At 35.6% G+C, this 27017-nt stretch overlaps 4 protein-coding genes, 1 non-coding gene and 2 pseudogenes across 5 annotated transcripts; 4 read left to right on the top strand and 3 right to left on the bottom strand.

The window, feature by feature from the left end:
- The first annotated feature begins 3293 nt into the window (after positions 1 to 3293).
- Positions 3294 to 4354, top strand: LOC132602530 (E3 ubiquitin-protein ligase APD2). The gene is made up of 3 exons (XM_060315360.1): positions 3294 to 3615; positions 3740 to 4034; positions 4122 to 4354. Exons 1-3 carry the CDS (start codon positions 3528 to 3530, stop codon positions 4198 to 4200), a joined length of 462 nt encoding a protein of 153 aa, XP_060171343.1. The 5' UTR covers positions 3294 to 3527; the 3' UTR covers positions 4201 to 4354.
- A 634-nt stretch (positions 4355 to 4988) lies between these two features.
- TRNAG-UCC (transfer RNA glycine (anticodon UCC)) lies at positions 4989 to 5060 on the bottom strand. Its single transcript has one exon. It is a non-coding gene; the product is annotated as a tRNA-Gly (tRNA).
- Positions 5061 to 6581: 1521 nt separating this feature from the next.
- LOC132604069 (cytochrome P450 81Q32-like) lies at positions 6582 to 8458 on the top strand. Its single transcript, XM_060317396.1, has one exon. The coding sequence runs from the start codon at positions 6869 to 6871 to the stop codon at positions 8393 to 8395; it is 1527 nt and encodes a 508-aa protein (XP_060173379.1). The 5' UTR covers positions 6582 to 6868; the 3' UTR covers positions 8396 to 8458.
- Positions 8459 to 9604: 1146 nt separating this feature from the next.
- Positions 9605 to 10806, top strand: LOC132604074 (cytochrome P450 81Q32-like; annotated as a pseudogene).
- A 945-nt stretch (positions 10807 to 11751) lies between these two features.
- Positions 11752 to 13927, top strand: LOC132604071 (cytochrome P450 81Q32-like; annotated as a pseudogene).
- A 147-nt stretch (positions 13928 to 14074) lies between these two features.
- On the bottom strand, positions 14075 to 19156 carry LOC132604072 (uncharacterized). Its single transcript, XM_060317397.1, has 4 exons — positions 19007 to 19156; positions 18554 to 18648; positions 17148 to 17422; positions 14075 to 15220 (listed from the first exon to the last, which is right to left on the bottom strand). Exons 1-4 carry the CDS (start codon positions 19034 to 19036, stop codon positions 14412 to 14414), a joined length of 1209 nt encoding a protein of 402 aa, XP_060173380.1. The 5' UTR covers positions 19037 to 19156; the 3' UTR covers positions 14075 to 14411.
- Positions 19157 to 21039: 1883 nt separating this feature from the next.
- On the bottom strand, positions 21040 to 27017 carry LOC132604073 (uncharacterized). Its single transcript, XM_060317398.1, has 5 exons — positions 26617 to 27017; positions 25650 to 25764; positions 24951 to 25556; positions 24174 to 24357; positions 21040 to 21654 (listed from the first exon to the last, which is right to left on the bottom strand). The coding sequence occupies exons 1-5, from the start codon at positions 26691 to 26693 to the stop codon at positions 21632 to 21634; spliced, it is 1005 nt and encodes a 334-aa protein (XP_060173381.1). The 5' UTR covers positions 26694 to 27017; the 3' UTR covers positions 21040 to 21631.

Below are 27017 nucleotides of genomic sequence, written 5' to 3'. Positions count from 1 at the left end.
ACACAGTATTTTACTGCGTTATAGAACCCAGTAAAAAAAATTGGTCAACTTTTTTTTTTTTTTGCAACACTTAGTGTTTTTCCATACTTTGACCAATGATTAGTCGTGTGTCAAGATTCTGAAACGTCAATATTTTATATAGAACCTGGTATTTGTTTCTGCATACAATAATGTAGGCTCAATACATCAAGGATACGTAAACGTTCGGAACGTCATTTTAGGGGTTGAAAAGGTGCCCGAAGTAAGTTTTGTTTGAAAACTTTAGGTTTAAGTGTTCTATTTTTGTAAGGTTATTTTAGTCAACTTCATATGTCGAGAAAATTAGTCAGCTTTAATTTCGAAAATTGAAACCACAAAAGTGAAATTGACATTCACAGCTACATTACCTCGGGATTTTTACATTGAAATCTATTGCGTATCATCATATTATAAGTGAAGAAAACTAAAAACTTCACGCCAATTTGGGGGAAAATTGAATTGGATAACAGGTGTTTTTTTAAAATCAACTCGGCCAAACCACCTCGCGGCTGTTTGCCTACATAGATCTCTAAAAAATACGCATAATAAAAAAAAAATCGCGTAAAACGGACATCCGAGCGCAAAGTTATGACCATTTAAAGTTTGACCACTTTACAACTAGCATTTCTCCCTATATTTTTTAAATACGTTTTTATCTAATTGAATTAGATTTATATTCAAAATAAAGTTATGTCTTGATTAAAAAATAACACACTTAAATCAAAACCTTAATAAATAAAACACTTAAACCTAAAGTTTCCAAACAAAACTTACTTCAGATACCTTTTTAGCCCCTAAAGCGATGATCCGATCATTTACGTATCCTTGATGTATTGAGCCTACATTATAGTACGCAGAAAAAATAGCAGGTTCTATATAAAATATTGACGTTTCGGAGTCTTGATACACGACTAATCGTTGGTCAAAATATGAAAAAATACAGTAAGTGTTACAAAAAAAAGGTTTATTAAAATAAGATGTTGCGATCTTTTTATGAAAAAAAAAACACTAGGTGTTCCTTAAGTGTGTTATTTTTTAATGCGTAACTTTATTTCGAATATGTTGCAAAAAAAAAAAATCGAGTAAATCGAACGTCCGAGCTGAAAAAATCGCATATATTCGAAATAAAGTTACTCATTAAAAAATAACACACTTAAATCTAAACCCTAAAAATAAAAAACTTTAAGCTAATGACAACAAGTCTTGAAACAAAAATGGACGTCTATATATAGAACACTTAAACCTAAAGTTTTCAAACAAAACTTACTTCGGGCACCTTTTCAACCCCTAAAATGACGATCCGAATGTTTGTTTACGTATCCTTGATGTATTGAGCCTAAATTATTGTACGCAAAAAAAAAATATCAATTTCTATATAAAATATTGACGTTTCGGAGTCTTGACACACGACTAATCATTGGTCAAAGTATGAAAAAAAAAACACTAAGTGTTGTAAAAAAAAAAAAAAAAGTTGACCAAATTTTTTTTTTACTGGGTTCTATAACGCAGTGAAATACTGCGCTATAGAAAAAAAAAAATCTTTAACACAATATTTTACTGCGTTAAAGATACTTTTGCCACAATTTTTTTTTGTGGGGTATTTTGGTTCAACCCCACTTTTTTAGGGGTATTTTGATTTTGGACTCTTTCCTCTGTTATCTTTTACCTTTCGGACGACTTAAATTGGATCCATTTGTTTAGTTATAAACTTGCTTATTGAGTAGTTTGAAGTTTAAGAGCCCGTTTGTGTTAGCTGATTGTAAGTTTTCAGTCTTTTTTTTTTTTTCAAAATGATGAAATTAAATTTATAAATAAATAGTTACATGTTTGGATAAAATTATCCGAACTGATGATATTCAGTTGACTATGAAAAAGTACTAGTAAGTTACTTTTTGAATTAAAATGACAAAAATAATCTTAAAGTTTTACAAATTTAAAAGTATCTTTCTAAAGAAGAGGAGAACGGAGGAATATAAAACAACTAGAAAGTTAAAAGGTTTTGTCTTGAAAAAGATATTTTGAGAATTTAAAAAGTAATATTAAAAATAAAAGGGAAAAGGGCCTGATTTACCCCTCTACTTTGGGAAAAGGTTCATATTTACCCCTCGTTATACTATCAGGCCATTTATACCCCTACCGTTACAATAGTTGAAATATTTGCCCCTATTTTTAACAGAGGGGTAAATATGAACCTTTTCCAAAGTAGAGGGGTAAATCAGGCCCTTTTCCCTTAAATTTTTCCAGAGTATGGAAAATAACACTAAGTGTTGCAAAAAATAAAGTTGGTCAATTTTTGTTTTTTATTCATACTTTGACCAATGATTAGTGGTGTGTCAAGACTCCGAAACGTCAATATTTTATATAGAACCTGATATTTTTTTCTGCGTACAATAATGTAGGCTCAATACATCAAGGATTCGTAGACGTTCGGATCGTCATTTTAGGGGTTGAAAAGGTACCCGAAGTAAGTTTTGGTTGAAAAAATTTAGTTTTTTTTTCATACTTTGACCAATGATTAGTGGTGTGTCAAGACTCCGAAACGTCAATATTTTATATAGAACCTGATATTTTTTCTGCGTACAATAATGTAGGCTCAATACATCAAGGATATGTAGACGTTCGGATAGTCATTTTAGGGGTTGAAAATGTACCCGAAGTAAGTTTTATTTGGAAACTTTAGGGTGTTTTATTTTTTAGGGCCTGATTTACCCCTCTACTTTGGAAAAGGTTCATATTTACCCCTCCGTTAAAAATAGGGGCAAATATTTCAACTATTATAACGGTAGGGGTATAAATGACCTGATAGTATAACGAGTGGTAAATATGAACCTTTTCCCAAAGTAGAGGGGTAGATTAGGCCCTTTTCCCAAAATAAAATGTACTAAAAAACCATAAGTTAGGGGTGACTAACTTATGACTTTTAATTTGTTTTGGCTGATAAGCACTTGAGTTAGAAGCATTTTAAACATTCACTAGATGCGTAGATAAATCAAAAAATGCTTATAAGTCAATTTGACCAGCTTTATAAGCTTAGGCAAACACCATCTAATAGTTTAATTCATGAGTATGAGATGTTGACCATGTCCTTTAAATATTTAAATGTAAACTGTAGCTCTCAACAAGAACTCTGAAAAAACTACTACGTACCTAACATTCATAATACCTGCCTTTCTTACCTATAACAGTTTGTTGCACAAAAAAAGGAAAGATGAAACAGTCATATTCATTACTTACATCTACAAACTTGCCATTTTTTTTCCTTTTCTAATATGGGATTTTTCAGCATTTTAATAATTCTGTTGTTGATGTGAACATTTCATCAACAATGTACTACGACGTAAAGAAAGCAAAGAGCATGTGTTCGGCAAAAAAATGGACCCTGTCGTCTAAATCTTGCATACCCTACTAATCAATATGTCGTTCGGGCAACACCTGATACTGTAAGTCCAGGCATTTTCTTGAAAAATCAAGAATGTCAGCATAGTTTAGTGAAATTTGCTTAACGATCGATGTGTCCACTGCAGCAAGCCCTGTCTGGAACGTCGTACGTTGAGATATCTTTCATCATCCGTTTTGTCTTTTATCTTGGAGTTTTAGGTAATCTCCCAGTTAATTCAAGTCCCAAGATGACTACCATTATGTTATTAGTTATATTGAAAGTTAGAAAGATCAAGAATTTGACTAGTTCTAAAAATGTTGGCCTTACCTAAAATTGCAACAGGAGTATTAGTAATAATCATTTGCCTTATACTGAAATCTTTGGGGGCTTGTGATGATGAGAGTTATCTAGAAGAAACACCTGTATCAAGAGAAATAACCGAGACCGATCCCATTTTTCCACAGAAGGAAGTAAGATCAACTTATGGAACATATGAAGAAGAGGGAAATTCTGGCAGATCAAGCTCTTCAGAGGATTTATATGATTGCAAAATATGTGTTATTTGCTATGACAATCCAAGAAACTGCTTTTTTGTTCCTTGTGGTCATTGTGTAACTTGTCAAGAATGTGCTCAGAGGTAAACTATGCTTTTCACAAAGTCTTAATTACTTTTTACAGATAATAAAAGTTCTCTGAAGATTCTCATAAGAGCAGTTTCCTGCAGGATCATGCATGTTGAAAGTAGGGTGTGCCCAGTGTGCAGAAGGCCAATTCATAAAGTTAGAAAGCTTATCATTCCTTAAATTGGAAAACTTGACCTTGTGAATTCCTTTTTTTTTCTCGGGAAATTTTAATAAAGTTGTGAAGATGTGTAATCAGTGTATGAACTTTTAGAAACTCCATATATAGTTTTTGAGAAGATGGAGAAGGACTAGTTAATTCAAACAAAAGATTGATTGAATTGTTTTACTAGGACAATTCATGGTTTATACACTTAGTCAGAAGGAGTAACCAATGGAGTCTATGAATTTGCTTATGGGCTAATCAATAAGCGACCTCTTTACCCCTCAAATTCAAATACGTTGGTGCAATATACTATCCTCATTTATGCTTGGGTGGCGCCTTTTGGCCTTCTCTTAGCTATGGACAGGAGCACTAGTGGACAACGGGAAGGAGCATGTGAAACATGTTGTTCGTAATAGAAAGAAAGCTACTACTACTTCGCCTCTTTGTTGAACAATCGAGAGAAAGTAGTCTCTGATCAAGACTAGGAACTAATTCGAATATGAATCTTGATATTTAGATGGTTTTTAAAAACCGTAGACATTTTGCCAACTTCTATTTCTAAACTAAGATTATCTCACTTCACCCTCCGACTTACAAGTAAGTTATTGGTGGACAAAGCTAGTTTGTTGTAGCTTTTGACAAGGGGATTCAAAAGGAAAAGAGAGTGTCTTTACAAAGACTCAAACCAACAATAATGGACTAAACATTATCCCTTCGGCAACTTAATATTTATACATAATTAAACGAATTGACCTTATATGACCTGTAGTTCCAACCCAAAAAAGAATAGAATAGCAGCAAAAAGTGCGTCTGCCGGGAGTCGAACCCGGGTCTATTGCTTGGAAGGCAATTATCCTAACCGTTGGACTACAAACGCTGTTGCTGTCACTGTGCGTTCTGTAATTACTAGTTTTATGCAGGAGATAGTTTTTCTAGTTTTCATTTAAAAAGGGGAATTAGCTAGAATTTCATCGCTAATCCGTATATTTTGTAGACAACAGAATTTTATGATAATCCGCACTAAATATGATTAGCTGATGTTATTAGAAAATTCCAGTACTAGCGATCCGTTTTAGAAAACTAATTAAGGGGTTGTTTAGTTGGTGGAACAAGAGATTATATTATATTGCATAGTTGGTACGACTGAAATGAGCCGGATTGTTTCTATTATAATTGTGATCATATTTTATACAACAGTCAATGAGGGATAACTTTGAATTAAAATAATAAATCACACATTTGCAATCTCCAAATTTTGTTCAAAAAGTTTTTAAAGAAAATACTTTGTGACACTGAACATGACGCCCATAACTCACACAGTGAAATTCAACACTAAAGTAAGGGTGGTAACCGGTTTGGTCTTACCGGTTTTAACCGGTAACCGGACCGGTTAAACCGGAACCGGAACCGGTTAACCGGTTCCGGTTAACCGTTTAATGGTTTACCGGTCCGGTTCCAATATTTTGGAAATCGGAACCGGTTAAACCGGTAAAAAATTAAAAAAAAAAAAAAAAACTAAAGTATATAAGTAAGTATATATAGTATATAGTACATATATATAAGTATATATAAGTATATATAGTATATATAGTATATAAATATATATAGTATATATATAAGTTATACATATATATAAGTATATATAGTATATATATAAGTTATACATATATATACATATATATAGTATATATATTAAGTTATACATATATTTAGTATATAGTACATATATATTAAATATATGTATAACTTAATATATATACTATATATACATATCTACTATATAGTATATATAGTAGATATGTATATATAGTATATATATTAAGTTATACATATATATAAGTATATGTAAGTTATACATATATATGTATACGAAAAACACTATTCTATATTGCTGACTTGCTGTTAGGCTGTTAGTCAGTAAATATTTAAACTTTAATTATAAAGTTGTATAACATATGAAAATATAACTACAATATACAAATAAATACTATAATATATATATATAATACAAAAAACAAAAAAAAAAAAAGATTTTAATCACTCCAAACCGGAACCGGTTAGGCGGTTCCGGTTTTGGAACCGGAACCGGCCGGTTTCCTAACCGGTTCCAACCGGTTAACACCTTTACACTAAAGGACAAAATATCACTGATTGCTCTGACAAGAAAGGTATCTCAATTGATGGAGTAAGATTGTTCCCCAGGCAACTGCAGGCGAGCATAATCAATAAAGGATTTATCTTGTTTATATACACGATCGATGTAAATAATTTTTTTTTGTCAATATTATACTTTAACATGTTATAACAAATGTTTTATTTTACTTTTTTGCATTACTAAATTTGGTTAACAGTAGAGTTATTTATTATTAGATCATCTTAATCTGATAGTGCAAAAAAAATTATACAGTGTCTGTGCACAGAAATCAAACTCAATCATACATTATCATCATAACAATTGTTTATAGATAAGTGGCTCTCCTTGCAGTCCAAAGATGATAAAGTCAAATGATGCTGATAGCTACACAAACATAGTATAAGCTAAGACCTTGCACCAAATTTGCACTCATCTGCGTAACTTTTGTCTAGCCAGAATCTAAGTTGGCCTAAGAAACCATTGAAGAAGGGCTCTAGTTATTTATAGTTACTGTAGAAAGTCTATTTTGATTGATCTGCATCAAGTCAACCATGGAAATTTCATACTACATCCTCATCTTCACTTTCCTTTACTTGCTAAAGAACCATTTCTACAGAAAATTCAAAAATCTCCCACCAAGTCCCTTTATCTCTTTTCCCATAATAGGCCATTTGTATCTGTTCAAGAAACCACTTCATAAAACATTAGCCAAGATCTCAGCAAAACATGGTCCTTTGCTTTTCCTCCGATTTGGATCGCGTCCTGTCCTGCTTGTCTCTTCCCCTTCTCTTGCAGAGGAATGTTTCACCAAAAACGACGTCGTTTTTGCCAACCGTCCAAGGTTGCTTGCTGGAAAACATCTTGGTTACAATTATGCCACCCTTGTTTGGGCTTCATACGGCCAACACTGGCGCAACCTAAGACGGATTGCTACTCTTGAAATCTTGTCCACTCTGAGAGTTCAAATGTTTGCTGATATCCGTAGAGATGAGGTTCGCACTTTGATCCGACGACTTGTAAGGGGCAAAACCAGTGTTGGAGATTCTAACACGAACGTGGTGGATATGAAAGAGGCTTTCTTTGAGATGACATTGAACATCTTGATGATGATGATTGCTGGGAAGCAGTACTATGGTGATTCTGGTGATAAATTGGAGGAATCTAGGAGGTTTAAAGAGATTGTGACAGAAACTTTCCAATTGAGTGGTGCAACAAATATAGGAGATTTTGTGCCAATGCTTAACTGGATTGGAGTAAACAAACTTGAAGATAAGTTGAAGTTACTGACCGAGAAGAGGGACAAATTCATGCAAGATTTGATTGAAGAGCACAAGAACAGCAGAAAGGGATCTTCTGTTGAGCAAAGGAACAATACCATGATTGATGTTCTTCTATCACTCCAAGATTCAGAACCTGAGTATTACACAGATGAAGTGATAAGGGGCATGGCAATAGTCATGTTAACAGCAGGGACTGATACTACAGCTGGCACATTGGAATGGGCATTATCACTTCTTCTAAACAATCCCAAGACCCTAAAGAAAGCTCAAAACGAAATCGACACTCACATTGGAGAGTCATCAAGATTACTTGATGATTCAGACCTTGCTGAACTCCCTTATCTCCATGGAATCATAAACGAAACTCTCCGAATGTGCCCAGCTGCTCCGATTCTTGTGCCACACGAGTCCTCGGATGAGTGTGTCGTTGGAGGTTTCCGTGTCCCAAGAGGTACAATGTTACTAGTGAATTTGTGGGCAATACAAAATGATGCTAAGTTGTGGGAAGATCCAAATGAATTCAAGCCTGAAAGGTTCATCGATTTTAAAGGGCAACGAGATGGGTTCAGGCTAATACCATTTGGATATGGCAGGAGAGGATGTCCAGGGGAGAATTTGGCAATGCATGTGGCTGGTTTGGCATTAGGATCACTTATTCAGTGCTTTGAATTGGAGAGAGTAAGTGAAGAGCTGGTTGACATGACTGGAGGACCTGGACTCACTATGCCTAAGGCTATACCATTGCTAGCAAAATGTAGGCCACGCCAAAATATTGTCAACCTTCTTGCTCATTTGTAATCACAATTCTTCCCTGCACTTTCGCTTTTCAGACATAATTAATAAACGCAGAAAGCAATACTACATTTGTCTATTAACACCTTGCTAAATAAACACTAAAGCAAAAGTAACATGTATTTTCAAGTAGCTTGCTAATTGTTCATAGCTTGCTAGGCAAAATCAGTAATTATTGGAGAGAGCAGGCTTCCTGTTCCAGCATCTCTTTTCTTTAGCTGCTAATACAACCAGGGTGGGTCCACCCTTTTGGGTGGGGGTGGCATGGCACTGTTGCTCCCAAACGCAAACGCAAGTATACGCGGTCGTACAAGTAATATAGGATTTAAAGTCCAGATATCGTACCCACATAGACTTATAATTAACTATTTACTAAATTAAACTAGTGCTAATTATCTAAATAAGAAATAAAATCCAAAATTATTTTTATAAACTAACTAAAATAAAATAAAACAAATAATGAACTTTAACCAAGAAAGAGCGGATTTTTATCGGAAAAGAGATAGATCTAGGGCTATGACCACTAACAATCCAGTTGCGTCTTCAAATCGTTATACCTATGGGTTACTAGTTGAAGGGTTAATTATAACTTTATGAGTATCTTCCGATTTGCTCACAAGCCTGTAGATGCTACTATAACGCCTATATTCCTATGGTCACCAGAGGTAACAGGAACGCATTTACTTCTCCGTATTCAACTAAGCAAGGCTAAAGGGTATATTTCTATCCTCATTAGCGAAACGATTATATCGAACAAGCCCTATTTATTCTTATTACGCATGCAAATTCCCTATCCCTAGTTCAATTCACAAGCCACAGATAGTGCTCAACTATTTCGTCAAATAATCAAACAATTAAGACCAAGAATAAATAAATAACCCAAAGATGAAAACCGTCCAAGGTTGCTCGCTGGAAAGCATCTTGGTTACAACTATACCACCCTTGTTTGGGCTTCATATGGCCAACATTGGCGCAACCTAAGACGGATTGCTGCTCTTGAAATCCTGTCCACTCAGACAGTGGCGGAGCCAGGATTTATGCTAAGGGGGTTCAAAAATATAAAGAAGCCATAAATGAAGAAGCTAAGGGGGTTCAACGTCTATTATATATACATAAAAAATAATTTTCACCTTGTATATACAGTGCAATTTTTCGCCGAAGGGGGTTCGGATGAACCCCCTGGGCTCTTACTAGGTCCGCCCCTGCACTCAGAGAATTCAAATGTTTGCTGATATCCGTAGAGTTGAGGTTCGCGCTCTGCTTCAACGTCTTGTAAGGGGCAAAACCAATGGTGGAGAAGTGGATATGAAAGCAGCTCTCTTTGAGATGACACTGAACATCATGATGATGATGATTGCTGGGAAACAATACTATGGTGATTCTGCTGAGAAATTCGAAGAATCCAGGAGTTTTAAAGAGATTGTTACAGAAAGTTTTCAATTGAGTGGTGCAACAAATATAGGGGATTTTGTGCCAATGCTTAACTGGATTGGAGTAAACAAACTTGAAGATAAGGTGAAGTTACTGAAGGAGAAGAGGGACAAATTCATGCAAGATTTGATTGAAGAGAACAGGATCAACAGAAAGGGATCTTCTGTTGAGCAAAAGAACAATACCATGATTGATGTTCTTCTATCACTACAATATTCAGAGCCAGATTATTACACAGATGAAGTGATAAGGGGCATGGCAATAGTCATGTTAACAGCAGGGACTGATACTACAGCTGGCACAATGGAATGTGCCTTGTTCAACTCCCTTATCTCCATGGCATCATAAATGAAACTCTCCGAATGTGCCCAGCTGCTCCGCTTCTTGTGCCACACGAGTCCTCGGATGAGTGTGACATTGGAGGTTTCCGTGTCCCTCGTGGTACAATGTTGCTAGTGAATTTGTGGGCGATACAAAATGATGCTAAGTTGTGGCAAGAGCCAAATGATTTCAAGCCAAAATCAGTAATTATTGGAGAGAGCAGGCTTCCTGTTCTAGCATCTCTCTTCTTTAGTTGCTAATACAACGATTACTACATCTCAATCCAATTTCTAGTCGCGTAACATATAGTTTATGTTACGCCTTTTGCTTTAGTTTGTGCAATACTTGAATACAATTATCGCTCAATTTATGCATTCGAGTTGAAGCTCAAGCATAAGCATGCATCAAATAAATGGAGTAAGAGGATAGAAGCATCTCTTTTCCGGGAAGTCAAGTCTTCTCATGAGAGGAATTGGTGTTCCAAACCTCCTCCCGTCGAATGGAAAAAGGGAATTGTGGTCTGATGAGGGGCTCTTGAAGGATCAATGTACTATCATTTACAGTTTGGTTTTAGATCAACAGTATCTGCTGGCTGATTGTTTTATTGATGGAGGTTGTAACTTCCATTTCAGAAGGGATTTTAATGATTGGGAGTTGGACGAGTAGCTTCTCTTTTTATAGAAATGAAGATTGTAGAGATTTAAGGAGTGAAGGAGGATACAGTACACAGATATGGCCTGCAAATAACTCAGGGAACTTTACTGTGAGGTTAGGCTATGAATGGCTGCAAGAACAGAATCATAGTTCTGAGATTCTGTGGCCCTGGAAAATACCTTCGAAACCAAGGTCCCAACCAAAAGTAGTATGTTTTGGGAGCATTGCTACCTTTGGAGCTTGTATGACTCAAGATAATTCACAAAAGAGGGGAATTAGCTTGTGTAACAGGTGTTTTCTATGTAAATGCTCTGAGGAAACTGTACTGCTTGTTGCACTATAAACAAAGATGGCTTGTTATTTTAAAACAATTTTGGTGTTTATGAGGGTGATGCCACAGAGCTTTAAAGATTATCTAAATTGTTGGCAAGGTCAGAGTGTGGAAAGAAAGTGGAAGAAGATTTGGAGATTAATTCATGCACCACCTGGAGTGGACAGTATGGCAGGAGAGAACAAGAGATGCTTTGAAGGAAAAATTGAGTTGATTGCCTGTGTGTTAAATTTAGATGCTTGTAGAACTTGTTTCGTTGGCATAAAGAAAATTTTATTTTTGGTATATCTCAGTTTTGGACTCTGTAGGTTAGGCTTGTAATAGAGTTATCAATTGTTAATAAGTTATCTTGACACGATAGTGTAAACTTTACACTACCGGTGCACATAAATCAAACTCAACAATAAATTATCATCAACCACAATTGTTTAAAGATATGTGGCACCTTGCTGTCCAAAGATGATAACTACACAACATAGTATACACTAAGACCTTGCTCCAGAGCTGCACATCATAAATTATCAGCCTAACTTTGGCCTAATTCAGTTCCTGGACAATGACTAAGCCTTAAACAAGATAATAAGTTGTTCTAAAAAACCATTCAAGAAGGGAATCCAGTGAGCAAAGTTGGAGAAATTCTAGTTATTTATAGTTACTGCATTAGTCTTTCTTTGATTGTATCTGCATAAACATGGACTTCTCATACTATATCCTCATCTTCACTTTCCTTTACTTGCTAAAGAACCAAATCCTTAGAAAATTCCAAAATCTCCCACCAAGTCCCTTTATCTCTTTACCCATAATAGACCATTTACTTATATACAAGAAACCACTCCATCAAACATTAGCCAAGATATAAGAGAAGGATGGTCCTTTGCTTTTCCTCCGATTTGGATCCCGTCCTGTCCTGCTTGTCTCTTCCCCTTCTCTTGCAGAGGAATGTTTCACCAAAAACGATGTTGTTTTTGCCAACTGCCCAAGGTTGCTTGCCGGAAAACATCTTGGTTGCAATTACACCATGCTTTTTTGGACTTCATATGGCCAACATTGGCGCAACCTAAGACGGATTGCTACTCTTGAAATCTTGTCCACTCAGAGAATTCAAATGTTTGCTGATATCCATAGAGATGAGGTTCCCGCTCTGCTTCAACGACTGGTAAGGGGCAAAACCAATGGTGGAGAAGTGGATATGAAAGCAGCTTTCTTTGAGATGACACTGAACATCATGATGATGATGATTGCTGGGAAACGGTACATGGTGATTCAGCTGAGGAATTGGAGAAATCTAGGAGATTTAAAGAGATTGTGACAGAAAGTTTCCAACTGAGTGGTGCAACAAATGTAGGAGATTTTGTGCCACTACTTGAATGGATAGGAGTAAACAAACTTGAGGATAAGGTGAAGTTATTGAAGGAGAAGAGGGATAAATTCATGCCAGATTTGATTGAAGAGCACAAGAACAGCAGAAAGGGATCTTCTGTTGAGCAAAGGAACAATACCATGATTGATGTTCTTCTATCACTCCAAGATTCAGAACCTGAGTATTACACAGATGAAGTGATATGAGGCGTGGCAATAGTCATGTTAACAACTGGGACTGATACTACAGCTAGCACAATGGAATGGGCATTATCACTTCTTCTAAACAATCCCAAGGCACTAAAGAAAGCTCAAAACAAAATAGTCAAAACGAAATAGACACTCACATTAGAGAGTCATCAAGATTACTTGATGATTCAGACCTAGCTCAACTCCCATATCTCCATGGAATCATAAACGAAACTCTCCGAATGTGCCCAGCTGGTCCATTTCTTGTGCCACATGAGTCCTTGGATGAGTGTGTTGTTGGAGGCTTTCGTGTACCACGTGGGACAATGTTGCTAGTCAATTTGTGGGCAATACAACATGATGTTAAGTTATGGGAAGATCCAAATGAGTTCAAGCCTGAAAGATTTATCGATTTCAAAGGGCAATGAGACGGGTTCAGGCTAATGCCATTTGGATATGGTAGGAGAGGATGTCCGGGAGAGAATTTGGCAATGCATGTGGCTGGTTTGGCATTAGGATCACTTATTCAGTGCTTTGAATTGGAGAGAGTAAGTGAAGAGCTGGTTGACATGACTGAAGGACCTGGACTCACAATGCCTAAGGCTATACCATTGCTAGCAAAATGTAGGCCTCACCAAAATATTGTCAACCTTCTCACTCATTTGTAATCACAATTCTCCCCTGTACTTTCTCTTTTCAGACAGAACCAAACAGAGACACAGAAAAACGACGCTACATTTCTCTATTAACACTTGCTACAGAAACAAAGGCAAAGTAATATCTATTTTCAAGTAGCTGCAGCTTGTAAGGCATGATCAGCAATTATTGGAGAGGGCAAGGCTTCCAGTTCTAGCATATCTCTTCCCTAGTTGCTAATACAACTATTATTTATTTTTATTTTTATTTTTTTATTTTTTTATTTTTAATAAGGTAACATTTAGTTGCTAATACAACTATTACTATTTCTCAATCCCAAACTTCTAGTTGCTAATAAATAGTAACATCTAATCTATGTTACGCCTTTTGCCTTAGTTTGTGTAATACTTGAAACAGATATCACTCAATTTATGCATTGAAGTGGATCCTCACGTATGAGCATGCATCAGCATTCATCAAACAAGAATAACTGCTACGGTGGTTATGACTCGCCATGTATGTCATTTGATATGTCATCGAAGCTGACCATGTTTTATCAATCATAAAAGGCGGAGAAGAATATGAAAATAAAACAAAATTCTTAGTGTATGCCAAAGTTTTGATGACTGCATCAAATCAACACTGCCTTCAATTTTTGTTGGCTGTAAAGTAGATTAGGGAATTATCAATTCTTAAGAAACATGTATAAACACAGGAAGCTGGAGTAATCATTCAATAATTTACCAGAAAATGAAGGCCTCGACTTTCATAAGCAATCAGAAATAACATTTTTTATTTTGTATAACAAGGATGGATTCCTTTTCCATTTGTTATGTAACTCATGTAAAAATAATTCACGGTTAGTTTAAAGCACAGTAGCTCTGTTGTCCAGCTCAGCAAATCATTTTTCTTAACAGGTTAACTTGGCCAGCCATAATTGCTACAAGCAAACCATTCAAAAAGATGGAAACCCAAAAGTGAACCAGATTATAGTCAGCAAAATAGATGTCCTCAATGTTTTCCTGGCATCGTAATACAGAATTGCAGTTGCGCGCTTTCATGGTTGGTACACTTCAACATGCACAATTCGTCATTATCATCTTAGCTCCACCTCCTTCGATCTTCTTCCTCATCTACTGGGGTGTACCATGATGGTCTTCGCTTTGAGTTGCTCAATCTGTAGTTCAGGAGAATTTCTTCATTACTAATTGCTCTAGTTGCCACAAGAACAAGCGTTTTCAAAGCAGGGACATCTGATCCATTCTTGCCGGACTTCCATTTGAACCAAAAGGTGCCAAACCTCTTCATGTTAGCTTCTTCACCATTTCCAAATGAAATATTTGGTATATAGGCTCTCATGTGCTTCTCTGAGATAGGAAAGTCATAAGGGCATACCATTACATTTGGGACCATGTCCTTTGCTGGGTGGTTGGCAAAGTGCGCAAAGGCTAGAGGGTTTCTCCTTTCCAGCACTTCATGGTTGCCTCCTAGACGTGTTCCATCCAATGGCTTACTGAGCATTTTCCAAATTCGCTCAGAACCCTTTCCATCATCTTGCATGTTGTGCTTGGGTTCAGGAAGAGACGACCCATCCCATATTTCACGAGATTCACCACCAGCACCCCAGGGCTGTGCATTTATCACAGTTCCATCATACCGGGTGATCAAATACGAATTTTGGGCGTCAACTCTTGGATATCCAGGAATATATCGGTAGTATGCAGGGGAGTAGATTACACCAGGATAGAATGCTAACACAGCACCAACATCAGCTTCACCATGTAAGAATAAACCTTGCCCAGCATCCTCATGTGGAATTTGAGACGGTTTGACCTCGAGAGTATAGCCCATAAGATCCTTTAAATTCTGTGTAACCTCTGTGCGCTTCAATGGCTTGGTTTCAGGTATAGCTGTGCTGAAAACAGAACAGTAATCAAAATCCACACTGCAGAGAAAAAGAAAAACTTTTGTCCAAGACGACTGGAAAGCTTGAACATAAGTAATCTATGTGAGACAACCAAAAAGATATTGGAACTATGATCTTATGTCATAGCCTGTTTTTCAAGGGTTTATGTACACAATTTATAAGACCTTTCCAACTACCTATGGATCCACATTTCCAGGAAATAGACTTTTATGTCCGAAGAAAATGTTTAGATGACAAATAATTAAGTTAATAATTTTCAGAAAGTCCTAAAAAAGCATAACTAGCATTATATTTGCTTCATTTCTACTTACAGTAAGCTCAGTACTTAAATACCAAACAACTACTTACAGTAAGCTCAGTACTTAAATACCAAACAACAACAAAAATAAAAGTATGTAATCCAAAATGATTAATCCGCACCCATAGCAGACACCCGCACCCGAGTCCGAATAACTTAGTTGGGAACAGCCTCTCTACCTCCCAAGGTAGGGGTAAGGTCTGCGTACATTCTACCCTCCCCAGACCCCACTTGTGAAATTACACTGGGTACGTTGTTGTTGTTGTATCATATTTCATTAATTAAAAATTAAAGAAGCTAATACTTTATTGATAAATTCATAAATAGTTGCACTGTACCTACAAAGAATTGAACTCTCTAAAGCACATACGTATTTTAAAATTGAGCACTAAAAAATTTCAAGTTCAATGGAAGAAATCGAAAATTGTAGCTTGTTTCATAGATTCCAATCTCTTCACGGAAATAACGCTTGAATTGGCGAAAATTTTCATCAACTGATAACCTTCCCTTCCGTCAATCAGAACTAACATCATTATAGTGAAAAGCAAATTCAATCAACATTTGAGTAAGGTTGTCATTTTTGAAGTAATTTTACAAAGATTGTAGCAGTATAATGATGGCCGTTGTTGTTTATAGGTTGAATGCTGCTATAGAGGCAAAATATAACGTAAATAATCGTTCCAAAGAAAACTCGAAATATAGTTATAGAGGATGGTTGTTATAAAGAGGTTTAAATGTATAAGGATGATCATAGGCTTAAATCAAGAATTCCTAGAAAAGAAAAACCAGGGAGCTATGCAGAAAATCAAAAGAACGAGTCACTAGCAAACTGAATCCCTACCAGATCAGACAGCTAACCAAGGGATGGAGATCCTCCTTTTTTTTCTTTTTTTTTTTAAAACTGATCAGACCTTGGGATGAAGATCCTCATAACAATCTTGAGAGCTTGAGAAGAGCAAATATTTTAGATCAAAAACCTTGCATTTAACAGCATTTTGCAAGTAGCTATTCATTAGTATTATACATATCCTGATAATAACTAGCCTGGGGATTGGTCGGATCTAGAGTATCTACTCAGAAGGGATGTTCAATTACTCTTTACTTAATTAATACGACGGCATTGGAAAACTATGAAAAGCTAACAAAGTAAACACCAGCTTACATTTAGACTGTAAACGGCAACAACTGCTTCAATCTTTAGCAATTTTCACCCAGCTCTGTTTGGTAAATTGACATCAGCATATATCAGGAAGGTAAAAAGGGGAACTTCCTTCATTTCTTAGTCATACATACAGCTTTGTTTGGTGAATCTAGTATGCTAAAAGGGTTGAGCTGAGAGTTAAATTTCATCCACCTAATCTAGTCGCAAATGATCACCATGAATTTAACATCTATTTTTGGGCGTTACATGCTTTGACCAGTCTAGCCCGAATTACATTGAGCCCATTTTTTGTTTTTATGGATAGGAGTTGAAATTCGTCTTCCTAATCTGACATAACATAGCAAAAGCTGGACAGCAAAGGGCTACCGCAGTCTATGCTAAAGTTGGGCCCTCGTGAACTTTGTAAACAAACTTAGAAAGTGCTTTGAAAATTCAGCTTAAGACTCTTACCTCCATGGACTTTTAATGGAGCAGTCCTACCAATAGCAAGACTGAGCCCACTGCGACGAGTAGAAGAATTATTTTCGGAAGATGACGTGTCCTGCTTGTCCTTGACCACAAGATCAGGTTGTAATATGTGATCCATGTACTTGCAAAAGTTTGTAACCTGGGAATGCACATTTTCTTGGACCTGCTTCTGTTGATCAGCTAAGGAGGCCTTGCCAGCCATGTCAATGATCTCCTCTGCATCAGCTTCAACGGCATCCTTTCCCAAACGTTTGTAACTGAAAGGTGGAAGTTTGTCATGCAAAGTTGAAACTGTAAGTTGTGAAACTTAAAGCATAAAAGATAGTATGCAATTTTACCATCATAGGTTTCATAAAAGCAATTCAAGTCAGAAAGAAATTAGTTACAGGCAAGAGCCACAGAGGTCAATAATTTATGGCGCCCCCCCCCCCCCCCCCCCCCCCGGAAACACCCCTCTTCCTTCTTCTGGATCAGTAAATATTGCAACTAGTGTTAAAGCAACAGTTCACTAAAGAAAAAACAAAAAAAACGAAAATGTGGAATAATGCTTGTTGGGTGATGACTCAAGCAAAATCCTAGCTCTTAAAAGAATTGAAAGCAGCAAAACATTCATCAATATTTCAACCAGCTCCATACATATTTATCAGCAAGGAGAAAAGACCATACTCAACTCAAAAATAATTTAAACTTCCATGATCAAACAAAATATGAGATAACCAGGGAAAAAAAATCCTAATAACACCTTTTCCCTTTCACGAATATCAAGGTAAGCTTTCATAGCTTCATCTAGTTATAATGGAAACCTATTTATGTAACCCCCTTCCCTTTGCCTTTCACTTGTTAAAACAAATCTTATAAGGTTGCATATTTATATCTTAAATGAAAAACTGAATAGCCTGTAGAATTGTATTACATGAAAAAGAGCACATCCTGGTTGGTCAAATTAATCATAGACAAAGACGAATCAAACAGACAAACTTTTCCTTCTGCGAAAATGGTTTTACGAGGAAAAGTACAAATAATACAGCCAATAATTCTTGGTACAAACATCAATTGTAAAGGCTGAAGCTATGTTTTTGGAGTAAATTTCAAAGAGTACAGATAAAACCCAGAGCTGATTGACTTATTATGAATAAAATGCAATTAACTTGTAGTGGTCTAACCCAGCGGCGCCGGAACCCCCTTTCACGAAAATTCCTCTGTATATACAAGGTTAAAATTATTTTTTATGTATATATAGTACATGTTGAACCCCCTTAGCTTCTTCATTTGTTTACTACTTTATATTTTTAAACTCCCTTAGTGAAAACCCTGGCTCCGCCACTAGTCTCGCCAACATCTTAGATAATAACATTACTTTTCCCTTCAATATGAATTTTGATCCTTACCTAGTGTAAAGGAAGAGGCGGTTTACATCAGCTTCAAACTGAAGACTCCTTGGATCTTTAGCAAATGTTGGGCTTTTAGCAAGAACTTTGACAGCCTAAAAATCACATCATAAAACAAAAAATACTTCAATATTCAATACAATACAATAAGTACATACCACTTTTTTTTTTTTTTTTGATAACCAAAGAGGCTGCTGGTTTGGCCAATTTTTAGTACATACCATATTTTTATAATCACAAACACCAGAAAAGGTATTATATATATCACAAAATTCACAATTGTTATAGTTAAAAGTGATCAAAGATAAACTTTTTGACTCTCCAAATACAAAGCTGTCATTCTTGAGGAAGAAAGAAACTGTATACAGTATATAAAGTAAAAATGGGATTTTTATATATGAATCTTGTTGTGCTTATTAAAATTACATGTACAAGTTTGAGGAACATGGTTACCTCTTGAAATTTCTGAAAAAGGGAGGCCATGGAGGAAACTGGCTAGCTGCAACCCTGAACTGAAATTTGCGGCGCTGGATTTGATTTGATGGAAGACTTGTTGGGAGGTTTGTGTAATATACTGAAACTTGCGGGGTCAATTTGGATTATTGACACTTCTTTATGTGATACAATTTTCTTTTTAATCTGTCCAAAAAATAATGATGAGGTATTATATTTTTATATTTAGAAATAATTTAACTCAAAATTTATCTTTTACCCTCAATGAAATGATTAACATCCATACAAATATTTATGACTTATTTTAGATCATAAGTTTCAAAAGTCTTCCTTTATTTTTTAAATTTCGTGTCTACTCAAATTATATCATATAAATCAAGATGGAGGGAATATATATTTTATCAAAACCATAAATAATATGATTGGATTAACCGCAGGAACTCTATAAGATAAGAGAATACATGCGCGATCTTCGTAAAATGCATATTAAATTTTTGAGAAGGTTTAACACCTTATTTATTTTTATTAAGATTAAAACTTTCGAATCTGAATACACATTTGAAAAATAAGATAGTTTATTAACATCTGAATACTAAATATTGTTTTTTCTACGTCTGAATGTATAAAACTTGTTTTCATTTAAAAATTATTAAATATAAAGTTTAATAATATACTAAATTAATCTAATATTATATCCTCAAAAGATATTTTTTTAAAAGTTATATAGCCGTTGGTGGTTGTAATGGCTAGCAATGGTGGTTGTGGGAGCTGATAAGGCAGTGTTAGTTAATAGTAGTTTTGTGGGTAGTAGCTAGTGGTGATGGTGATTGGCAGGAGTGGTTGATGGTGGCTAGCAGTAGTGGTTGATGGTGGTAGTTGATGGTCGTGGCTGGTAGTTATGATGGATGATTATGATAGCTAATGATTGTGGAAGATGATGACGGTGGTTGACGGTATATAGTGGTGATTGTCGGTAGAGTGATTGGTGATTGTTGTGGTAATAGTGGTTGGTGGTGATTATTGTAAATGGGATCAAAGTGGTGGCGACAGTTGATTGAAGTGATTGGCAACGGTAGTAGTTGCAGTTGAGGTTGGTGGATGTAGATGATGGATAGTGATAGTTGATAATGGTGGACGATAGCATTAGCAATGAATGAATGAAATTAGTGGACTTTCATATTTGCATAAAATCCTTAAATAGAGACTAATAATTATATAACTTAATCATTCAAATCTATTCAAGCCTGTAACTATCTTATTTGGACAAAATTTAAGGTGAAAAAAGAAGTTGTGGGAGTATTGTGCTTCGATAGTTTAGTTTATCCATTTTTTTTTATTATTATTTTTTTGGAGAAAAGTTTATGGAAGTTGAAAATATATAACTTTTCACTCGAACCACACCTTCAAACAACTATTTCATCATTTTTGTTGTACAAATATTATATATAAGGGAAAGGGGAACTGGAGATGGGGAGGGTAGTAGTTATAGGGTTTCAAATACTCATGTACACTGAATGCGTGGCTCATAAACAAACTTCAACTTGCAAGTAAAGTAACTTTATTTGCCAATGTAGTGAAACAAACATTAATTTTAGTTCAGATACTGCTTTCTTGTTGTCTCTCAATGTTACTAAGTCAAAAAATAACAAAATTTGAATTAGTTGATTAAAATTGGTTGATTGGTTGAAGCATTTACCCCCCTCGCTTCTTTTTGCACAGTGGTTGAAATGTTTTGAGTAACTAGCTTTGAATTCGAATTACGGTTCAATGATTATCTTCTCATCTTATACCATGTGTAAACAAGCTTCACTTTCACCAAAAATTCTTTCTCCAGTTTGCCAAAAGCATTAACTAGAAATTACATGAATGAAAAAACACAATAACAACAACTACGCCTCAGTCTCAAGCAAGTTGAACTCAGCTGCAATCCATACTCCTCACTGACTATGCTACTCCATTTAAAACTCATCTCTGGCCATGACTAAAGAAACAGCAACCAAAATTTTGGGTGTAATAAAGACTTAACTATAGAATAGCGAAAAAACACCGAATGGAAAATATATTATAATGATGATTACAACATAAAAAATGAACTTTAACAACCAAGTGAAAGACAGGAACACAAGGCCTAGGATTCGACTTGCGCTGACGTAAAACCGATCAAATTCCAGGGGCATAAAATTAAGAACGACTGGCATACCTAATCGTGTTATACATAAGCGTTACTGCAATTGACAAAAGAATGGTGAGGAGAAGCCTGAACAGGAAGAAGAAGCGGCAGCTTAGACTCACATCCAAACAATGAACTATAGCACACTATACAAGATTAGAGGGTCAAATAGAGCTGAAATGGTTCATTTCTGTTGGATGCAGATTTGGAACAACATTACCTGCAATCCATAAGATTCATCTTATAGTACAACAGTATTTAGCTACCCCTAGTGGCACTTATATTGGCAGGATAGAGGTTAAGGTATTACAGACACTATTCTAGTGCAATCAGTTCCAGCTTCATATGACTCCAACAAAATCACATGCCTGTATAAGATACAGTTGATAGGCAGTTGTTCGTTGATCTTTCAAACCCTGCAAGCTTCTTCGTTTGCAGGAACAGAGGCTCGTCACTCAAATATGGAACACCAATAAAACTGCAGAACAAGGAAAATAAACTTTTGAGTACGCCAATAAGTAGAGGAAACTCACGCACAATTTTGACTGAGCGCACAACACAAATGTCAACAAGCATAAGGCTAAACATTTCAAAATACACACAAAGAGAGCTCAACATACCACCACATCTAATGCAAGTGAATTTTATATAGCTTTACAGCTTCATATCCTACCTTAAAACCTATGAAATTTTAGAAAAGGATGTAAGTATGATAGACGGCTCTCAATCACTAAGAGGATTAATCTATCACCGACATTCATGCAAAGTAATATCCCGATACATTCCGATGTCTTCTGTGGGTTTCTCGCAATATCCTATGAGTCCACACCAGAGAACTGTAATGATAACTAGTCCAATAATATTCTCCATTTACAAAATACTCCCTCCATTACAATTTGTTTGCCTGGTTTTGACTTGGCACGGAGTTAAAGAAAATAAAGAAGACTTCTAAATCTTGTGGTCTTAAACTAAAGATAAGCAGAATGTACCAAAATGTCCTTTAATTTTGTGGTCTTAAACATGCCAGGTGGAAAGTTAGAATTAAAGAGTTGCCAAAAAAGAAAAGTGAGACAAACTGAAACGGAGGGAGTACAAAATAATGATATTCCCAAGATGCTCCCTCATGAGGATATTGCTCAACCCAGGGGAGCAAATAGGGAGGATGAATTAAGACCCAACCAGCGGGTGACCTCATTGTACAGTAGGAAGAGTTAAATGTACCACTTGTTGCTCTAAGTGCTTCAAACCATAACACCTCCACATCATGATGTGGTCTAAAAATACTAGCCTTAAGTTTACACTAAGGTTCACCAACTGACAATTTTCCTTATTTTTTTCCTGGGGTTGGGGGGAAGGTATCAAGAAAAATGTACTACTACACACCTGTGACAGCTAAAAGGGCAGCCCGGTGCACTAAGCTCCCGCTATGCGCGGGGTCCGGGGAAGGGCAGGACCACAAGGGTCTATTGTACGCAACCTTACCTTGCATTTCTGCAAGAGGCTGTTTCCACGGCTCGAACCCGTGACCTCCTGGTCACATGGCAGCAACTTTACCAGTTACGCCAAGAACTTTCCTGAGCAACCTCATAATGCATAGTGTTAACTGCTGACTCTTTCTACCGAGGTTACAAGGAGTAAATTACCTTGATACCTTCCTAGCATAAGATACATCCAGGACTTCATTATGATCCCCATTACTGTCTGGATGAGAGAAGGTGAATGACAGATTGGAACCAGATAAAGTACTCACCCCAAAAAAAGTGTATATAAAGTCTCTACTGCATCCCGACAAACAAAGATCTCAATTTGTCAGTTCCAATTAGAGAATATGTAAAACTCCTGATATTGCAAAGTTAACTCTACTGAATGTTTATTTCTTGCACAAAAAAAAAATCCCATTTGTAGTGAAAGGCAAGAGGAAATACACATTGAGCTCTTCCCCCCATCCTGACATCTTTCACTCAAATAATTGCAAACCAGAAAAAAGTTAAAACTGGTAAGGTCAGTATCATAGACAAGTAGTATTATTGGAAATAGAGGAGGAAGAACTAACTAATTGTTAATCTTTAACATTGATCACGAACATGGTAAGTCACTAAAAAGGGCAGCCCGATGCACTGAGCTCCTGCTATGTGCAATGGGCAGAACCGCATTGGGTCTATTGCATATCATTATTGTTGAGAAAAGTTCAATAAGTAACATTATATAAGTAAATTATTTCTATGTTTGGGCAAAGGCTGCTAGATGGAGTAAAGTTCTCAGAACACGTGTTATCACCTGACCAGAATTTTGCTGCAAACAATTATCCATTTCAATATATCATTTGAGGGGAATAACACTTTTCTGTGGCCAACCAACTGTATTCAGGTGCAACAAGTAATTTCTTTTACTTTTAGTATTTCCATATCTCATGTAACAAATTTCAATTTAGTAGAATAAAATAAGGAAGGAAATTTTAGAAGAATCATCACCCCAACCAAAAAGCATACATGGAACCAGATTTCTAAATTATGTGTCTCACAGGATAGATTATAAGGTTGTTAAAAGTTGCAAAATCGGCAATCCTTAGAGAATAACAAATGAAAGAAGACATCCCGATAGAGAAAGGAAGAGAGAGAGAGAGATAAAATCCGTGAGGTTAAACATAGGAAAAGAAAGCCTAAAACAAGAACAAAGAAAAGAAAACTAAAAGGCATCAATGGCACTGACAAAGCCTTATCTAGAGTCGCTACAGAAACACAATCCTACAATTAAGAAAACTCAACCGTGTCTATCAACAAATTTTCAAATTCGAAGAGATTAAAGAGAAAACCTCAACAGCGGTGAAACTATAGAATCAACAGAATGAACTCTGTCAAGCTATTATTGCTTATTTAATAAGGTAAGCTTTTCAATTTTCTTTCAAAATTGTAAAAGGTCAAAAAAATTAAATGCTTTAATACAAGTGAAAGATAAACGAAGATTACTATGGATAAACAAGCTTGAGTTAGCACTCACCAATGAAGAAAATTAGAAGAACCACAGAAGAAACCATTTGAACAAGTCGATTATATTTCATATAATACTGAGACCTCTGCAGCTGTCGTTGTACTGCTCCATACCAACCATAGAGTTGCTTCTCATAACTTTCATCACAACAATCAAGGCAACTCTTACTCCTCTCACAACATGTGTTGATGCCCTACATCAAAAAATCAAATTCAATAAGAATTAAGAACATCTTTAATTGATGAAGCAAATAAAGGAAGTAGTTTTAGGACAATTGTTAAATCAAATCCCTTTCTTCCAATTTATTTGACCTCAAAAGGTAAACCTATACTCCCGCCATCCCAATTTATGCGATGTTGTTTGACTGAGCACAAAGTTCAAAAAGGAAATGAAAACTTTTGAAACTTGTGGTTTACAACAAGTCATAGATATTTGTGTGGCTATAAATCATCTCATTAAGAGTAAAATGGAGAGTTTAAAGTTAAACAATTACTTCATATAGAAATGTGTCATTCTTTTTGGACTGACTAAAAAGGAAAGAGTGTTATATAAATTGGGGCAGAAGGAGTATGATTTTGATCATGATTCTTCAGAAATGTTCTATTATATAGTTTGACTATATTCATTATATCTAGTTTTTAATTGTTCAAGTTTTATTTTCGAACTTGAATTCATTAATGTAATATCAACAAGAATTGAAAAAACTTGAAAAAGAGTCAACTTGTGTCACATAAAATATGACAGAGGGAGTTATCAATGTCGGATACTTCAGAAACAAATACACACCCTAGTCAATGGCTGAGACTGCGGCAATGTACAATCAGCTTGTTGATGATCAACAGGGTTGAACTTCAACTTCCTGTAACCATTCTTTGACAACTTCAACTTTGCAGATTCCATGCAATTCAACAGCCCTTGGATACTGGGTATCTTGCGAGGGCATGGTGCAGGTTGTTTTCCGTAAATGTCATCAGCAACGGAAATCTTCCAAGCACCAATATCAGCAAAATCACTTGCTGTCTTCCGGTGGTTTGGAAACTTCTCATCCTTGGTGGTCTCAACTTGACTCCCGTCCACTAAGTTAGACGAACTCTTTGAATACTCTGGCATTCGTTGCTTACAATCCTCTTCGTCAACTTTTACAGAGGATTTGTCCAAAAACGAAGAAGAGGCCGACGGTCCTGAGAGAAAAACAGCTAGTTCATCGAGCTCCCTCTCATCCAAGCGCACCCATTGATTGCCTTGTGAAAAAGCTGATTCATTTAGACTCTTCTCTACTTTCTTAATCTGATTGTCGATCGCAGTAATAAATTCACCATGCCTTTCTTTAGCATCATCAGTTGAAGAAGTATTATTGTAGCTCGAACTAACTGCCTGTTCAAATTCCTCCAACTGCATTAACGTTCAAAAGTCAGCTTTTATTTTCTGTCTTTCTTCTTTTTTTTTTTTTTTTTGTTTTGTTGGGGGGGGGGTTGTAGGGTGTACCTGCCATTTAGCAGTGCCAAGGGTAGTCCTTAGGTCTCTGCATAGCTCATCGGAATCCCAACGACCAGAGGTATCCTTCAACGCATGAATCCATGTTCTGTAAGTTGATTCCATCCTTGAAAAGGAAATAAAACAAATATTTCAACAAAAAGGGCAAAACCCCACAAACCAAAGCCCAAAACCAATAAGAGCTTCAATCTTTGCACCACTATCATAGAAAAATCCACACAAAAACCTTATACTAATGACTAAAATCCAATAATAACTCTAACAAAACTAATTCAAACCTACCAAAAAAATCAATCAACCAATACCCATTCCACTCTAATAGAGCTCATTTCATTCCAATACCATTAAATAATTTGAGCTTTCAAGGCAAACTATTGGTTTAAAAACCCTACCAAAACAAATTAACAAAATCAAAAAAAAAAAAAAAAAAAAAAAAGGAATTACAAAGAAAATGTTATATTACTAAATATTCAACAAAAGGGCAAAACCCCACAAACCAAAACCAACAAAAGCTTCAAACTTTGCAATAAAATCAAATAATAACTCTAACTAAACTAATTCAAACCTACCAAAAAGAATCAATCAACATGTCAGCAGTAAATAATTTGAGCTTTCAACACAAACTATTGGTATAAAAACCTAAACAAATTAGCAAAATTAAAATTTTAAAAAAAAGGAATTACAAAGAAAATATTTAATTACCAAATATTTCAACAAAAGGGTAAAACCCCACAAACCAAAACTAACAAAACCTTCAAACTTTGCAATAAAATCCAATAATAAATCTAACTAAACTAATTCAAACCTACCAAAAAAATCCACTCTATTAGAGCTCATCTCATTCCAATACTAGTAAATAATTTGAGCTTTCAACACAAACAATTAATTAAAAAACTCCACCAAAACAAATTAGCAAAATTTCAAGAAAAATAAATTACTAAAAAAAATGTTAATTTACCTGTCAGCAGATTCTTGAACCTCTTCTGCAGCAAAAAAGAATGGATCTTTTTCCCACCTATCAAAATATGACCCCATGTCCTCAAAAAATGAAATTTACAAATTATAGCCAACAAATGGGAAACCCCAAAATATGGATTTTACAAATTTTGGCCAACAAATAGGAAAACCCCCAAAATTTATTCAACCAACAATTGTGACAGAAAAATCTGAAAAGAAATTAAAATTTTCTCATAGAATAAATCAAGAAACAATGAACTAATTTAAGGGTATGTACGATTTTAATTTGCTTGGATCAAATTTAAAGTAGAAGGATTTTATTTTTTTTAGGTAATGGGAATCTTACTTTTTATTATTAGTTGGTAAGGTGGGTATGGTTAGCAATTTGCGTCAAACACGTGA

This window comes from Lycium barbarum, chromosome 7, assembly GCF_019175385.1.
Source record: "Lycium barbarum isolate Lr01 chromosome 7, ASM1917538v2, whole genome shotgun sequence".
Classification (NCBI taxonomy): Eukaryota; Viridiplantae; Streptophyta; class Magnoliopsida; order Solanales; family Solanaceae; genus Lycium; species Lycium barbarum.
This window is presented reverse-complemented; position numbering and strand designations above follow the sequence as displayed.